Here is a 17,910-nt window from a genome sequence, read left to right as displayed (position 1 = left end):
AGGAGCTAGCTATAGGGATGTTGTGTAGTTATCAATAGGGGCCTACAATATGTAGCTTTTAACAAGAATGAGTGCTTGCTTTAGGGTTTTCGTATATATCAAAACAAAAAGAAATTATGTGGGAAGGAAAGAATGCGTTGTTCTAAAGCTGACTATGAAATACTCTAATGGATTGCAAGCAATCCAAACCAACCATAAAGCTTTTTTTTTTTTCTAAAGATAGAAAATACAAAGTTACCATAGAAAATAAACTATCAAACACTTAAAAGTCTAGTGATATAGATTGGGGCGAGCTACATGTACTGAAGAAGTTTCGATTGAATTTCATTAGTCGAAAAATTATATAGTAACATTAAATAATGAGTTTATAAAACAATCTTTGTATATAAATGAGTTATAGAGTCCCTTTAACATAAGAAATTAAGTTTATAACCTTGTGGCAAAAGTGGTATAAATATTGCTTTGGATTGAAGGTTTGAATTGCATTTCTTGAATACACTAAATCTTAGGTTTGATTTCATGCATTTTCCTTTGAAACTCGTTACTAGAATTTTTTGTTCTACGACTGCATAATGACGGAAGCTTTTTACACAATAAGTATGAGTTAAATTTTCAAATTGTCTCTTTTTTGTGTTTGCATTTCCTAATCCCAACATGTAAATAGAAAATGAAAAAATAACTATACTAAATGAAACTTAAAAGAAAGGAAAAATAGTTGGAGGAGATATATATGTTGGTCAAGCCAAGCATATATCTACAAAAGCTCTTATATTGCTTAGTGAGTGTTTGGGAAGGTGGCTTCTTTTTTTCCTTTCATATGAGAAGCCAAAAAGCCAAAAGCAAAGAGTCATAATTACAACTCTTAAAAACTTTCCTAACACCCATGCAATATAGAAGATCATACTTACTTCCAACTTTTTCTTTTCTTTTTCTTACTTTTCCCTCATAAGCACTAAGCTTTGGATGCCTTCACATGCTACTTCTATTTTTCATATCTTATACTATTTTAGAGATCGTTATTGTTTTAGTTTTTTATTTTGGTGTACCCCATGTGAGTTTGTACACCTATTTGTGGCTTAATCTAACTTTATTAACTTATTGCTCGAAAGTTCTAAACAATTGTTATAGTTGACAACAAGAATTAGGCAAATACGTAACGTCGGTATCTTGAGAATAATTGACTTCGACAATGATTGGAAATTTAAATGATAGAAATGCATGAAGAGTTTCTGGCTGGCACAACTACATGCATAATTTTTACACATTAATTAATTTCTAGAAAGAAAAGACCTGAAATATAAAAAGTAAGAAGAAAATACTTTTAAATTTCTCTTAATAGCTAAGGATAGAATCATAGAATATATTCTGGTAGCACTCTTCTCATGATCTTACCAAGACTTTTTCAATATATATATATATATAAAAGCAGTTCGTTGCACTAAGCTCCCGCTATGTGTGAGGTGCGGGGAAGGGCCGGACCACAAGGATCTATTGTACACATCTTTACCCTGCATTTCTGCAAGAGATTATTTTCACGGCTTGAATCTGTGAACTCCCGATCACATGACAACAACTTTTTCAATATATTTTCAGCTAAAATTGAAAAAGAAGAACACTATCTTTCCTTCTCTTTTCCCCTCATTTTTCTTACGTTTCTTAATTGTAGGAATTAAGTTAATTGGCTTATGAACAGTGGGGTAAAGTATACTTTGGATTGTTTTGGCTTTCTCCTTTAATTGAAAAAAGATATAAAAGTTAAAAATTTGCTTTTCACATCCAAATGTTTTCTCATTATCAATTAAGGTCCCACTTATTTCTTTTTAGCTTTATTATTTCAAGAAGCTAAGTATGGGACACTATGGTAGTTTATTTTAGGAATAAAATTTACTGATGACCCACATATTCTGGCAATTCCAAACATAATGTAATCTTGAAAAAAGGCAAAAGCTGTCAAAAAAATAATAAAGTGAAAATGTATTAGCCCTAGATCATGGTGCATATTTATATCTGCATGGAAACTGATATTTTTAAAATGAAATACCCAAAATCCCTCACTCCTAGGAGAAGCTTCCCAATGACAAAAGTATCCCCACTTGGATTCCTTAATGAAAAGTTATTTATCATTATACTTTCCATGGAAGGATTTCTTTTTAGAGCTTGCAAAAGTTTTACACACTTTTTTGGGCTTCTGTATATCTAGAAGATGCTAAGATATTGCTTCTCCCTTTCCACCCACAAAAAAAAATTCCCAAGAATCTGCTTTCACATACTGAAGTGACTCAAGTTATAAGTGGAAGGTCCATAAAAATATAGAGATATTTTCAAGAATGAGAGGAAAAAGGAAAAAAAAAAAAAAACTCTTTTTTGTGGTCCTTTTTGTTCATGTGTTTTTCCTCCTAACTCAATTGGAAAATTGATAATCATTTCTCCAGACCATGTACAATGTGTTATGACTAGCTATCCAGATATAACTGTATCAAAGGAAGAGATCCTAGAATATTTAGGCAGCAGAGCATATTGTATTTTGGAGAGAGAAAACAAACAAATTAGAGTGAAAATATTGAGTTTATTAACTTAGGAATGAACCAATTTCAAGAAAAAGACTTAAACAAATGATTGCCATTTTCTTGAAATAAAAAGAATATAATTAGATCAAACTTCTGTACTTGTGCAAGACAATGAGCTAAACTAAGCAAGAAAATGATCAATTGGGGAAAAACACTTGTTATAAACCTCTACATTGGAAACCAACTCAAGTAAATTTATGTGGGGTACGGTTGTGCCATTTGTGTGGAATCCATGTTTTTTACATCTTCAATGTACTACCACTTGGTACATTTTACAAAACATCCTTTTCACCTTTGGGAAATTTTCACTTTTTTCTAAAGCACATTTATTCATAAAAAAACAAATTCACTTTTGTTCCAACTTCCAAGAGGACCAAAGACCCTATAATGATTAGATCTTTGACCCGGCATTGGTTTAATAAAAGGTTTCCATTAGCAATAGTCTTTTTTTGTTTCTGCTAAATGAGCTTTCAAGAAATTACATTACCGAGCTCATTTAATAATTGACACTACCAAATTTTCATTCTCTTTTCATACGTATACTATGCAGTTACACTACTGTTTGTAGAAGTTAAATTCTATAAAAAGGAAATTCTTTCCTTTTATCTAAATTATAGTAGTATTAAAAAAGAAAAAAGAAAAAAATGACTGGCTACTCTTTTACTCCCTCTGGTCTATAATAAATAATTTTTTTATTTTTTTATTTTATTTCAAAATAAGTGATCTTTTATATAATCAAGAAAGAATTAACTTTGTTTTTTCAAAATTTATCCTTATTTACATATCCTAATGTGCCAATTTAACAATATGTAAATTTTAATTATTAATAATTTAGTCAAAATACTTATTTTTTTTTCCAGAAATTAGTATTTTCTTAAAAAGGTGTGTCAAAGACCAAAAGTACTTATTATGGGCGAGAAGAGTACTATTTTACATCATCAACAAGGAATTATGTTTCTCTAGAATGCTAGTATAACTTTCGTAGCTTGAATTAGGGAGCCAAACTTGATATCAAATTAGGGAAAAGACAAAAGGAAAATTGATCACTAGCTTGAATCAATGATAATTCCAAACTTCTGGACTTCCTCTCTTCTTTTGGCTTTACTTTTTCTTTCTTTTTTGTAAATTTTTTGTGCTCATTTTCCTAAACGAGGAATCTAAGAATAGGAAATTGTAAGAGCACTTGAAACTTGTACACAACTTTTATTGAGTTTTAGCCTTGTAAAAAAAAGTAAGGAAACCCTACAAGCTCAAATTGGGCACTGGAAACGGTGTCACATGGAAAGCTAGAAACAAAGTGTCTCTCAAAAGTTTACGTGAAGAAAGAAAGAAAAAAGGGCAGGCAGAGAATCTATTTAAAGGATGATCATTGCTGTTTGAAGTACAATTAACTGATAGCTTCAATTTCAAATACTATTTTCTTTATTTAATCGTTCAGTTCAAAATTCACTAGCTCAATTAATCTGGATTTGTACCTGATAAGCCGCAAAAAACTAGATAAAAGCTCCTAGCAAAAGGTTCTCAATAAACCCTTCGAACCCAAGAGGAGAGATGGATCCCAACCTGGTTATCTCAAATATTATTAGGGGTGATTTGATTACCGAGATAAGAATACTAATTTTGGGATAGAATTTGAAATTGTACTTATCCCATATTTGATTACGGTATTGCTAATATCAAGATAAATTTTATACTAAAATGATAATATTGGCTATTCCATATGAAAAGTGGGAGAGCTAATCCCAAAACATATTATTTATCCCGCAAACCAAACCCCTAAATTTTACATGCTACTTTGAAACCTTAGTGCAACACTTTGTGGTTTAGGGTTTAATTTGGCCTTTTATGTGGACTTATTGACTGCTTTGGACCACCCTAAGGCCGATGCAGCTCCTTTGATAAAGGGTCTGTCATGCTTTATCACATTACTTACTGCTGTTTAACAATAAATGGTTTGTTATGAAATAAAAGTAATTTAGTAAAACATGAATAAAAAATGAAGATATAGAGAAGGAAGAGATTTTATTTCTTCTTTAATTGTGCATATTTTCCTATCTATTATAAGACCTTTATATAGGCATGAAAAGTAAAGAAAATATGTCATTAAATATAGAAAATATGTCATTGAATATGTCATTAAGCATTTGAGATGAAGATCATGGAGGAAGAGTAGACATCCACCATAATTTGATATTTCTTATAATACTCCCCTTTGAATGTCCGTAGATAATGTGCCTCGTTAAAACCTTATTAGAAAAAAAAATTCCAGTGAAGGAAAAAGAGTACACATGTTTAGAAATAAACTTTTTGGTTGCCTCATTAAAAACCTTGCAAGAAAAACCGAGTGGAATAAAAACTTGTAAGGAAAAAAGAGTACAACGCGTATTGACTCCCCCTGATGAGAGCATCAATTCACATCCTTGAGCCTTTGCATCCCAATTTTGTACACTAGTTTCTTGAAGGTTGACGTTAGTAGATATTTGGTGAACAAATCAGCCATATTATCACTTGAATGAATCTGTTGCACATTGATATCACCATTCTTTTGAAGATCATGTGTGAAAAATAACTTTGGTGAAATGTGCTTTGTTCTATATCCTTTTATGAATCCCCCCTTCAATTGAGCTATGCATGCTGCATTGTCTTCATACAAAATTGTGGATAGTTTGTCACACTTCAAACTAAATTTGTATCGAATAAGATGTATTATAGACCTCAACCAAACATATTCTCGACTTGCTTCATGAATAGCAATTATCTCATCATGAATATTAGAAGAAGTAGCCACCATTGATTGCTTAGTCGATCGCCAAGATATGTCAGTACCTCCACATGTAAACACATAGCCTGTTTGAGATCAAGCCTTGTGCGGGTCAGATAAATATCCAGCATCGACATAAATAACAAGATCGGGATTGCAATCATTGTCATAAAATAAGCCCATATCGGTAGTCCCTTTTAGATACCGCAATATGTGATTGATTCGATTCCAATGTCTCCTTGTAGGAGCAGAGTTATATCTTGCTAAGACATTAACTGAAAAAGTTATGTCAGGTCTTGTAGTGTTAGCAAGATACATTAGTGCACCAATTACACTAAGATATGGTACTTCAGGACCAAGAAGCTCTTCATTCTTTTCTTGAGGTCGGAACGGGTCCTTATTCACATCAAGTGGTCGAACAACCATCGTAGTACTTAATGAATGCGCTCCATCCATGTAAAATCGTTTCAATACCTTTTCTATATAGGCATATTGATGAATATAAATTCCGTTTGCCAAATATTCAATTTGCAAACCGAGGCATAATTTTGTCTTTCCGAGATCTTTCATCTCGGGTTCCTTCTTTAAATAATCAATTGCCTTTTGGAGTTCCGTAGGAGTTTCAATAAGGTTTATGTCATCAACATATACGTCAAGTACAACAAACTCCGATGTTGTTTTCTTTATAAAAATCACATGGACAAATGACATTATTTATATAACCTTCCTTTAATAAATATTCACTAAGGCGGTTATACCACATTTTTCCTGATTGCTTTAGATCATACAAAGATCTTTGCAATTTAATTAAAAATATTTCCCTAAACTTTGAATTATGTGCGTCAGGCATTTTAAATCCCTCAGGATTTTTCATGTATATCTCATTATCAAGTGAGTCGTAAAGGTAGGTTGTAACCATATCCATTAAATGCATGTCAAGCTTTTCATGGACAATAAAACTAATGAGATAACAGAACGTTATAGTATCCATAACATGAGAATACGTCTCTTCATAATCGACACAAGGCTTTTGTGAAAATCCTTGTGCAGCAAGGCGTGCCTTATATCTTTGTACCTCATTTTTCTCATTTTTTTTTTTTACGTACAAAGACCCATTTATAGCCAACAGGCTTAACACCATTAGGTGTTTGGACTACAGGCCAAAAAATTTCACGTTTCGCAAGTGAATCTAACTCAGATTGGATTACTTCTTGTCATTTTGGCCAACCACGTCTTTGTCGACATTCTCCAACGGATCAAGATTTAAGATACTCATTATCTTGCATAATGCTAGATGCAACATTGTATGCATAGACATAATCCACTACTATATTCAATCGATTCAAATTTGTCTCAATATCGATTAGATTTATTGATAGTTCCTTATTTTCTTGAGTCTCAGGCTCATCGATATCCTCATGAATCTCAGGATTGGTTAAATCATGGGTTTTTTAATGAGACTCTTTCGTAATGTCATTTTGATCATTTATTTTCCTTTTTCTAGAATTTCGATCCTTAGAACCCAATGGTCTGCAACGTTTTAGGCGTGCTTTTGACTCATTAGTTATGACACTAGAAGATTGTCTAACAAGGATATTAATACGGATTGGAACATTCTCTGCAGGGATATGTGATTTCGTTATCTTTTTCAGATCCGTAAATGCATCTGGTATCTGGCATTTGATTTTGCTATTTTCTGCAAATAGATAATCTTTTGCACATCTTTTTCATAAATAGAGGCACGTGGATCAAGATGAGACAATGATGGGTTTTTTCACAAAATTTCCCGTTTGATTTCACCAATTTCTCCCCCTAATTTTGGGAAAAATGCCTCATCGAATCGACAATCTGCAAATCGAGCAGTGAACAAATCTCCCGTTAATGTTTCGAGGTAGCGAATAATGGAGGGCGATTCAAACCCAACATATATTCCTAACCTTCATTGGGGACCCATCTAGGTGCGATATGGCAGTGCTACAGGTACATATACAGCGCATCTAAAAATTCTTAGATGGGATATATTAGGTTCATGATCCAAAACTAATTACAACGGGGAATATTTATGATAATTTGTCGGTCTGAGACGAATTAGCATTGCTGCATGCAAAATAGTATGATCCCAAACTGAAGTGGGTAACTTGGTTTTCATGAGTAATGGTCTTGCTATCAATTGCAGACGTTTAATCAAAGATTCTGCAAGGCCATTTTGAGTGTGAACATGAGCTACAGAATGTTCCACTTTTATCCCAATTGATAAACAATAATCATTAAATACTTGAGATGAAAAGTCAGTGGCATTATCAAGTCTAATAGACTTATTGGATTATCGAAAAATTATGCCCGTAATCAGATTATTTATGCCATTAATTTTACAAATGCCAGGTTGCGAGATGACAATAGGCATACATGAGACCATCTAGAAGATGCATCTATTAAGACCATAAAATATCTAAATGACCCATTAGGTGGGTGAATAGGTCTACAAATATCCCCTTGTATACGTTTCAAAAACACAGGGGACTAAATCCCAACCTTTGTTGGTGATGGTCTAATAATCAACTTGCCTTGAAAATAAGAAGTGCAAGAAAATTCATTATTTAAAAGAATCTTTAAATTCTTTAATGGATGCCCATTTGAGTTCTCTATAATTCGTTTCATCATAATTGATCTGGGATGTCCCAATCGATTATGCCAAAGTATAAAAGTATTGGAATTAGTAACCTGTTGGTTTACGATGGAATGTGCCTCAATTGCACTAACTCTTGTTCAATACCGGCCACAAGATAAAGATGGGAACTTCTCAATAACCCTTTTTTGGCCAGAGACATTCTCGGTAACGATGAGATATTTGAGATTATTCTAATCTATTATCTCAATATGAAATCAATTTCGGCGGATATCTTTAAAACTCAACAAGTTCCTCTTGAACTTGGAGGAGAACATTGCATTCTCTATTATAAGTATTGTTCCCTTAGGCAGAGTTATAGTGGCTCTTCCAGAGCTTTCAATTAATTTTGTACTATCATATATTCATCAACATCTATACGGTGAATATCTCTTTTAAAGAGAAAGTTATACCATTATGGTCATGGTCAAAATTAGATGCAAGATCTGTTTCTTGCATTATTGTTGTCCTTTAATAATCACATTGCCAAAATATTTTGGCGTACAATATGTACGTGACCAATGACCATTCATGCCATAATAATGACATTATTTTCTTATTTCATCTCAAACCCTCTTCTCGAGGTGAGTGTGGTATATTTACTACCACTAGCACATTCATATTCTTGCAAGAATGAATTTGTATTCATAATGATTATCACATTATTTTCACATTCACTTTAGGAATGGAACATAATAATCCATGCGTGCTTTATAAAATCTCATGCCATATTAATGGCAAACATCACTTTCACAAAGTGAAGGATTATTTTGAGAGCCATTATTGTTCTCATTACCATAATGATGACGATTATAATTTCGTCCATTACCATGTCCACATCCATTCATACCTCCACGGTAATATCATGTCTTATTTTAGACTTATGGGACGGGTTTTCACTATTGGTGACGATTGAATTTAATTTGCATATGCGAACTTTCATTAACTGAACTCAATCAAATAAAAAGTATCAAGCAAATATAGAAAAACACATAATCAATTAAAATCTACGTGTCATTTGTGATAATTATCCCACTTTAAGATGGAAGAGATATGTGATAAAATAGAAAGGAAAAATATATGTTCTCTCAATAGTCTTCACTTCGTGTTTCTTAATAGTAACACATAGGAACATAATACTTGTTATAGGAAAAATATTTATCGTTCTTTATACCAAAAATCCTTACATGATTTGATGAACTTTCAAGAAAAACTTTTCCGTAAAGCAAGTTTGTTCATGTATGGAAACATAAATAGCAAAGTGTAAAGAAACTTGAAAATTAATTAGAAAACGCTAACCGTGATGGCCGAATATATATTGGCATTGTACACCTTATACCGACATCGTTCTTACCATGTTATTAACATTAAATGACGCTACCGGCACTGACCGTATCATAGCAACTTAGTTGGCTAGAACTTCGTGCTGATAACGTGTTATGAAATAAAAGTAATTTAGTAAAACATGAACAAGAAATGGAGATATAGAGAAGGAAGAGATTTTATTTCTTCTTCAATTGTTTATATTTTCCTATCTATTATAATGCCTTTATATAAGCATGAAAAATGAAGAAAATATGTCATTGAATATATCATTAAACATAGAAAATATATCATTGAATATGTCATTAAGCATTTGAGACGAAGATCATGGAGGAAGAGTAGACATCCACCATAATTTGATATTTCTTATAACAGGGTGAGTATTTATCTATTTATTTATTTATTTATTTTGTGAGAGAAAGATTTACCCATATCTTAGGCTTTTTTTCTTCTCACTAAAACAATTCCATATAGGGTCTTGGTCCAAAAGAAGAACCAAAGATAGGAAGAGGGAGGGGATGAGTTCAAATTTTATGTAAAATTTGAAAAAGACATTTCACCATTGAAGAGTTGTGAAATTGATGTTGAAGGGACATGTTAATGTACTGTTTATGTTCCTATATATATATATGGCCAGGCATTGTGGGTCACCTTCCTCCTGTTTCACTATTTGAATTTTCTCCTACACCCTTATAATCCGCATAATAGTACTAGTACCAGTACTATTTATCAGAATTTTATATACTAGTATAAAGTAAAAAGATCCTTAATTGTTAGAAAATTATTCGTTTAAGTATTTTCAAAAGTAATATTAGACTAAGACAAGCATTATAGAGCGAGATGAACAGTGAAAATTTATATAATCGATCTAAACTTATATTGACAATTTATATGCTTGTGCTGAATATGTTTTCATAAGTCGAGTCCATGTAACATAGTCTGTAATATCAGATCAAACCATATATGTGGCATGAGCCCTTTGATTGAGACAACTCATTGTAACACATTGGGTCCTACTTTAGTAAGTACTGTATAATTTTGTATTAAGGTTTATCTGTTGTCATTTTCATTTGACTACTCTCCTAACAGTGAGAAGAAACATGGTACCCTATATATCCTAAATAATTTGGTAACACTTGTCTAAATTTATCTCCAACTGACTTCTCCTTTTTGTTTTCATGTAACTCGTGAAAGGTACTAAAGTAACAGAGCTCGTGACTAATTGAGCTTTTTAATCATGTTGCCCAAATCTCAATAACAGAAAAATCAAGATGTAAGAAATTTTCTACCTAAATTATTTTTAATCATAATAAGCGAAGGAAAAAAAAGATTCAACTGAACAACAAAGACCAAAAGACTACTGTACTCACACTCATTACATCGCAATTCAAATTGTAATATCTTATTTCTAAATTAACAACCGAGCAGTACTATAATCCTATTGCAAATATACCCCCTTCGGATCCCGTATCAGTCTTAGATAATTAAAAATCATAGATTAAAACATTCAAACAAATTGACAGTTGATATTTTGTGTCGGCTCGTCAGCTGCAAAGGATAATTAAAGTTAAAGTCAACTATTATTGAAATTTTATAGAACAATAATGCTTGATTAAATTATAACTTTTCAATACTGATTAAATATTACTATCCTATTATTTAGGTGTCAAACGAAATGCGCCGCCGGTCATTTGCATAATTTGGTTTCCATGTGCTCTATGGCTTCGCGAAAAGCAATTACCCAATTTATTTATTGATTACTTTACTTTTTATGGGTGAAATTAAGAATTCCCCTCATTTTCAAATTTAGGAAAAAATTTAAAGATAAGGAAACGTCACATCTCCTTAGTTATTCAAGATCTCAAAATAGGCTTGTGCACTATGATAATAAGTTGATATTACTTGTGTTTCCTATATCAAAGTATGAGGATTGCAAAACCCCTTTTTCCTTTTTTATATATATATAGACGTATAATAAGATTATATTTATTCTAAATGACTAATTCTAAATTTGAGACCCGTCTATGCTCTTTCCCTATTAAAATCCTAAAATAAATAAATAAAATACTTTTTCAACCGCTAAATTTTAGATGGTTCACACAATTAAATAGTTATTGCCAATTTGCCACCAGATAATACATGCAACCTCCAACTTGTTTTATTTATTTAATATTTGTATAAAAAAAGGAGAAAGAGGAAGAAACAGAGACAATGTAGAAAAAAGTAAATCAACTAATAAAAAACAGGTAATGTGGCACACGCTAGAGACAATATTAGACAAGAGACAGCAAATCCACGTTCAATGCATTTCGTATTCAGAACAAATTGTAGCATAATCCAAACTAAGAAAAGTCACATTTTAACAAAAAAAATACCAATAACATCCCACTTGTTAGAAAAATCACGTTGTCAGAAATACAAAATAGAGCAGAGCAGTGTTTAATGTGGTGTTACTTCGGAAAAAATCATCCTAAAATGTATGGATCAAATATAGAAAGTTAATTATGAAAAAAAATATATATAGAAAGTTAAACGTACAAACTGCAACATGAGAATATTTACTTCACTTGCAAATATTAAAATCATTCTTTGTAGTTAATTGAGGTTTGACCATACGTATTGCGAATATTGAACTGTAACTTATGTATATATACACTTTCAACGTATATGTATGGATGAATAAAGGTAAACATTATTACTTAGAGAAACACAAGAATTAAAACCGTGAAATTAGACTTCATATATATATAGAGAGAGATTCATTTTTTTTTTGTTTACTTAAAATTAAAACTAAAATCAAACCAACCCAAAATTCATTGATTTTTAATATTGAAATAACCAAAAGTAAATCAACCAAGAAAATTTCAAAATTTTGTCGATTTAATTCAATTTTCGATTTGATTACGATGGTAGAGAAAAAGAAAGAAAAGGGATTAATGTAGTCCCCCTCCAACTTTCCTAGAGGGGGTACAATCTGACATTGAATCGATCAAAAATATAAACTGATCTCAAAACAAAAGGAGTCCCACAGACCAAGAAATGTGTGTCTAAACAGTTGTTCCCAAGTGCTTTAGACTAAAGTAAAAGATTTAAAAGCAATATTTTATGTCTCTTTTACAGGGAAAATCATTGAGTAAGCAGGAGGGTAAAATATCATTGTCAGAACGTCACCGTCTCTGTTATAGTAATGACTCTTAACAATATTTCTTTTAAATGATGAAAGTGGTTGTTCTCATTTTCATCAACAACCTTGAACAACAATCAAACAAGACCTTGTTTTAAAACAAACCTAATAAATGAGCATGTTCTAACATCCTAAGATCTTGCATTACTACTTTAATTGAATCTCAAGGATCAGCACAACCATCGCTCGAAACCATCACAATTCATGCCTTGCAACTATTTTTGGCTGTTTTCATACATATTAAGGAATTCACCTTTTAGCATTAATTAACAATAAAATTGACTTATTAATCTTTATTTATTTATTGGAACTAAAACAAATACTCCTAGGCTCTTTTCTCCAAGACAACCTTAGAAAAAAAGTTAATTCCTTCTTAATATCTGAAAAAATCAAATATTGTGGAACACAAAAAAAGGCTAAGAAATCAATTAAAGTGGACCGAAAGGAGTATTTTTTTAAAATATAATAGTGGTGTTTAGACCACTTCATACACACAAATACGGAGTAACTCGCCCAGCGAAACTTTATTTACCTTAATAGCCTAATAGGCCTCACTCAAGGGTGTCTCAACAAATTTCACCCATTCTCTCTAATCCTTTGGGATAGATTAAGTCACTCAATGACATAATGTATAATACAGTTTCATCATCCTTCTCCATAATATATACAAACCTCAAGAAGTTAATACTACTACTATGAAAAGATTCGAGTAACTGTTAAATATATGAACTCGCAACCATGATCTATTGAGGGTTCCCAAAATCTGCACCATTATTCTCGGGACAAGATGGATTGGATAAGCTAGGATAACAGAATGATTAGGAATCCATATTTCACAAAATTTTGGAATAGTCAGACATGATCATGTATGGACTGAAGATGGAAACATTCTATCTGCTCTATAAGTATATGCAAAAGTGATAGCTAATTGAAGAACATCATTCGCATTGAGTCAACTTCTGGTTTCAAAGCATTTAGCATACTCTATTACTTATATCTAAAGGTATAACATGAGGATGTTTTTCATGTAACTTCTCATACATCCCAGTGAACAAGTTAAGGAAGTGGTCAGGTGGACAACTAATACAGATGATATATCTTTAAATTTGTAAGAAGAGCAAGAGTTTGAGCAAATATAAGGTTGGCAGAGGGCTAAAGATAGAACAATTAACATATACTAGCAACTTAAACAGAAGATTCACCATGAATAACTAAAGAAGTATCCAAATCAGGAGTGGTGCAATTCGATAAGGATTATTTCATATAATTAAACAACTGTTTCACTAAAATTTTAAAAGTAAATAATCACAACTAAAGCATGTCATGCTAGTGAGATAATCAATGCAATATACACAAGCACGTCAACGAAATGATTTAAAATTCCATCTTTTCTGATTTCTGGCTTTGTAATGTTGCCAAGAGTACAACAAGGTTCCCAGCATAACTAGAAACTGCGAATATATGCCTACCTCCAGAAAATTATAGAGCTCCATGACAGTAATACCACAATTAAACAGACCCTGAGATAAGGAACTATAGTAAAATACTAGTTAACATAATGTTTGATTGTTCTTATAACACCGAAACAATCTGCCTATGCCACAAGAAAAATTAGCAAGTGAAAATTGAAAGGTTCAGATACTTAAAAAAAGTGACTTTGCAGCACCTTCATTTTTATGGTTGGTTGGCAACTGCAAATTTAATTTCTTTTCCTCAGCACCTCCAAGCTGAAGCAGATATGAGCTCCTTTCGTTGCCAGCAGAGAACAAGCGAAGACTGCCTCTTCTCCACGTGAAAACCCCGAACAGGAGTTCTCTTCACCACACACTCTGCCTGTGATTCTGCAAAATTGCTGAAAGGTAATGGGGAGAGTCCGGATGACAAAAACAGTGCCCTCCAATGCTGCGCCTTTTCAGGGGAACGAAAACGTCCCATTACAGTTCTCTCAATTCTTGGTTGGAGCAAGAACCTTTCAATCTTTTGGAGTGCATCAAAATTCACATTTACGGCATCTAACGACTCAAGAAGGTTTGAGTACGACTGAAGGACTTGAATTACATGGTTTGGAAATGGTAGGTCAGTCCGATCACAACCTTTGTCCACAGAAACAACAATCCTAGGCGACAACTGCTTCACGAAACCAAGAACCAATGGGAGCGACAGCTGATAGCTCGAAAGCGAGCTAACAGGAAGATTGACAGCAATTGCCTCATTCTCTGAGACTAGAGGAGGCAGTGACCACGACGTTGAATTCAAAGAATCAATGCTTAAAATCTCAAACTCGAATTCCATGTTAATTTCGTTAGCAAAATGGATCAAACTTTCTCTAGTGAGTCCAAGCTCTAGTTGGTCATGTGTGGAGGGTGAGGCCAATGCAGTTATTTTCAGGGTAGGTGCGCCACCACTTCTCAAGGCAAGCTCTTGCATAAGAGAAGCCCATTGCCTGCCATAGCCGATATCAAAATCAACAATATGAATTCTTTCAAACCCATCCAAGACCTCAAGCAGGGCTTGGTTACAAGTGAAATTAGCAAACTGTGCAACTGGTGAGATCTCAGAGAAGGACTTATAGGCACCAATCTTGAAGATGAGACTAAAAGGTGAAGAAGATGGTATAGAGGGGTTGTTCAAGTTGTTGGTGTTGGTATGAAGTAGCAATTGTAAAGCCTCCTTGCAATAAAAAGCAGCCCTATAGAAAGGCTTACCAATTGGAGAGAGCTGGTGATTGAGCCGCGCCAATATCCCTTGCGCGAGTACTGGATTCCCTGTCTGGACCAGCTCTGCAGCTTTGAATAGCTGGTCAATAATTGCTTGTTGTTGCTGTTGCTGCTGCTGCTGCTGTAGTTGTAGTTGATGAAACTGCCCCATTTCTTCCCCCACCATCTTTGGCTTTGTTCCTATTGGTCCTCCTGGCCTAAAATGGGGAAGCAGCTGGAGCTGATGGGATGGTGTTGGTTGCTGTTCTCCTGCATCTATAAACAGTCCTTGGGAGATCTGAGAGCCCGGCTGTTCAAGGGTCCCGGGGTTGTGCCTTTTCGCCTTTGGTGGCAAGACAAGATTTTGCTCCTGCTGTGCAAATGGCAATGGCAAAAGAAATGATGGGTTCTGAGGAATCTGTGTTTGGTGCTGGTCAATCAAGAACTGTGAGTGGAAACTCTGAGGCTTCAAATCTGTGCTCTCAAATGGCTGCTGCTGCTGTGTCTGACTGAAGGAAACTGGGCCAAGATTGTTAGAGAATGAAGGAAAGATTGGATTTTGAGGGAGATGTGTTGGTATGTTAGAAAGCAAGCCAATCTTGTCACTGTTCATTCTGGTAGTAGTAGGAGGAAAACTTGAAACAGAAGAGCTATTAATTGCAGGCATGAAACTACTAGTACCAATTTGATCAACACCAAAACCTTGATCCACAACCCCAAATCCTGCATTGAATTCATAGTCCATAGGGCCACTAACCTGCAACACCTTGTTCAAGTTAGACATGGAGGTGTCATCTACATCGCCCATTATCCACCCAAGTATAGACTGTTCTTGACAAGGAGAAGCCATTACAGACTCTGATAACCCACCTTCCCACTCCTCCATACCACATTTCTTCCCTTCTGTAGCAGCAGCAACTTGTAGAAGCTCAGATTCAGCAGCAGCTCCTCCTACATTGGAACTGGTGGCAGTGGTGTTGTCTTGTTGTTGCTGCTGCTGCCATTTAGAAGATGGGTTTGCAGAAACTGCGCCTGCCGTATCTGTGGAAGCAGTGCCACCACCACCACCACCACCACCAAAAGATGAAGACAGGGTTGAAGAGGAAGTAACAGGCCTTGGACTCCTTATAATATCCAGTACAGCACTTGGACTATTTACAAGATAACAACTTTCTTTGCTATTGTAGTTCCAAGAATTGAAGATACTATTTTTATTTAACACAACGTCCAAGTCTAACACCCCCTTCCCCTCAAAATCAAAGGGTAAGGGCATCCCCTTCATCTAAAGTATACCCACAAAAGTTTTGGCCTCAAATCAAAAGATATCACCTAGAAAATGTGCAAAGAAATTGTTTTTGATTGGAACTGAAGATGTCCATCTAAGGACACCCCACAAGAGAAAAACTCATTCATGTACAATCATACAGTCCACAAAATGACTTCTTTCTTCTTTGATGCTTCTTTTGTACTTCTTCTTCTTCTTCTTCTTCTTCTTGGAGAATAAGACAAATTAGCTAAGCCAAGATTGTGGAGAGTGGGAAAATGTTTTTTGATGATAATAAGAATGTTGCTAAATAGCTATTTTCTTTTCTTCTGTTCTTGTTGTTGGCCTTATAATAGTACTCTGGTTTTCCTTGTGATTTATGCCATGGATGCGTGCAACACATAAAAGTAGGAAAGTGCACTTCATCTTCTTCTCTCTCTATCTTTTGTTTTCATTTTAGTTTTATATTTCGTTTCTTTTTTCTTTCTTTAATTTTTTTCAGAAGTTGTGTAGAGTGTTGACGTAGTTATCTTTCTGCTATAGGTTACTTGGATACTCGCGTTAAAGGAGCGTGTTGAGGTATCTGTTTTTGTAGGTACAGGTTTTTCACTTTATACCACATACCATAAAACTTTACTATTCAACCACAAAAACTAATTAAGCATCTTGATCAACCATCTGTTATTTAATTAAGCATGCTGCCCAGGAATGATTAACTAACTTATATTATTTTAATTGTATGATGAAATGTCGAATTTCGGCTAATATTAGTTTTTAGCTTGCGCTCAATCATGGACAGTTTTTGGAGTGGCGACACTTTCGAACTCTCAAGCAATTAAATTTAGAGAGACAGTTCTTTAATTCTTAGTTAAAGAAAACACGTAGATGAGAAAAGAGAAGGTATTTTAAAGGGAAAATAAATAAGTTGTTACATATAATTTTTGCTAATTCTACGTTCTCTAGCCACAGCCCTAGCGCCACATCTAAAACCGTGTAGGATTAGGCATAAAGTGAAATATATCACTAGTGATTGGGATAAATTAAATCTCAGAGCTTAAGCAAATCACATTATTAATATAGACTAATCCCACATTTCTGAAATGATATAAGAGTAAACTTCATCCGAAATACTGAATCCCTGAGGGAGAACACATATAAAATCCTATGTAAATCGCATTAAAAATTGTTGTGCGTACATATATCTATATGTATATAAAGAAGCAACTCTTAAGGTTCTAGTTAAAACTAACTATTTAACTCGTGGAGCGCACTGTTATGGTTAGCAAATTAGCATCTCTGTATTTTTGATAATATCCTATTCAACAGTAATTAAGTGTGGAATTTTCGAACAATTCGGTGGAAAAGACAAGAAATCCAGCAAAATCTTGGTAGATTATCGAGAGAAAATATAAACCCCATAACCATATTTTAAAATATGTAAGATGATAGG

General features: G+C 33.7%; 1 protein-coding gene across 1 annotated transcript; it reads right to left on the bottom strand.

The window, feature by feature from the left end:
* Positions 1-13,861: 13,861 nt before the first annotated feature.
* LOC104088516 (scarecrow-like protein 6) lies at positions 13,862-16,929 on the bottom strand. Its single transcript, XM_070183392.1, has one exon. The coding sequence runs from the start codon at positions 16,476-16,478 to the stop codon at positions 14,214-14,216; it is 2,265 nt and encodes a 754-aa protein (XP_070039493.1). The 5' UTR covers positions 16,479-16,929; the 3' UTR covers positions 13,862-14,213.
* Positions 16,930-17,910: the final 981 nt, after the last annotated feature.

The sequence above is a fragment of the Nicotiana tomentosiformis genome, chromosome 1, assembly GCF_000390325.3.
Source record: "Nicotiana tomentosiformis chromosome 1, ASM39032v3, whole genome shotgun sequence".
In the NCBI taxonomy this organism is placed as follows: Eukaryota; Viridiplantae; Streptophyta; class Magnoliopsida; order Solanales; family Solanaceae; genus Nicotiana; species Nicotiana tomentosiformis.
Note: the sequence above shows the minus strand (reverse complement) of the source record. Positions and strands in the feature narration are given on the sequence as shown.

Coding starts and splice junctions, on each gene's coding strand:
- LOC104088516 (XM_070183392.1), bottom strand. CDS start 16,478: ATGAAGGGGATGCCCTTACCCTTTGATTTTGAGGGGAAGGGGGTGTTA.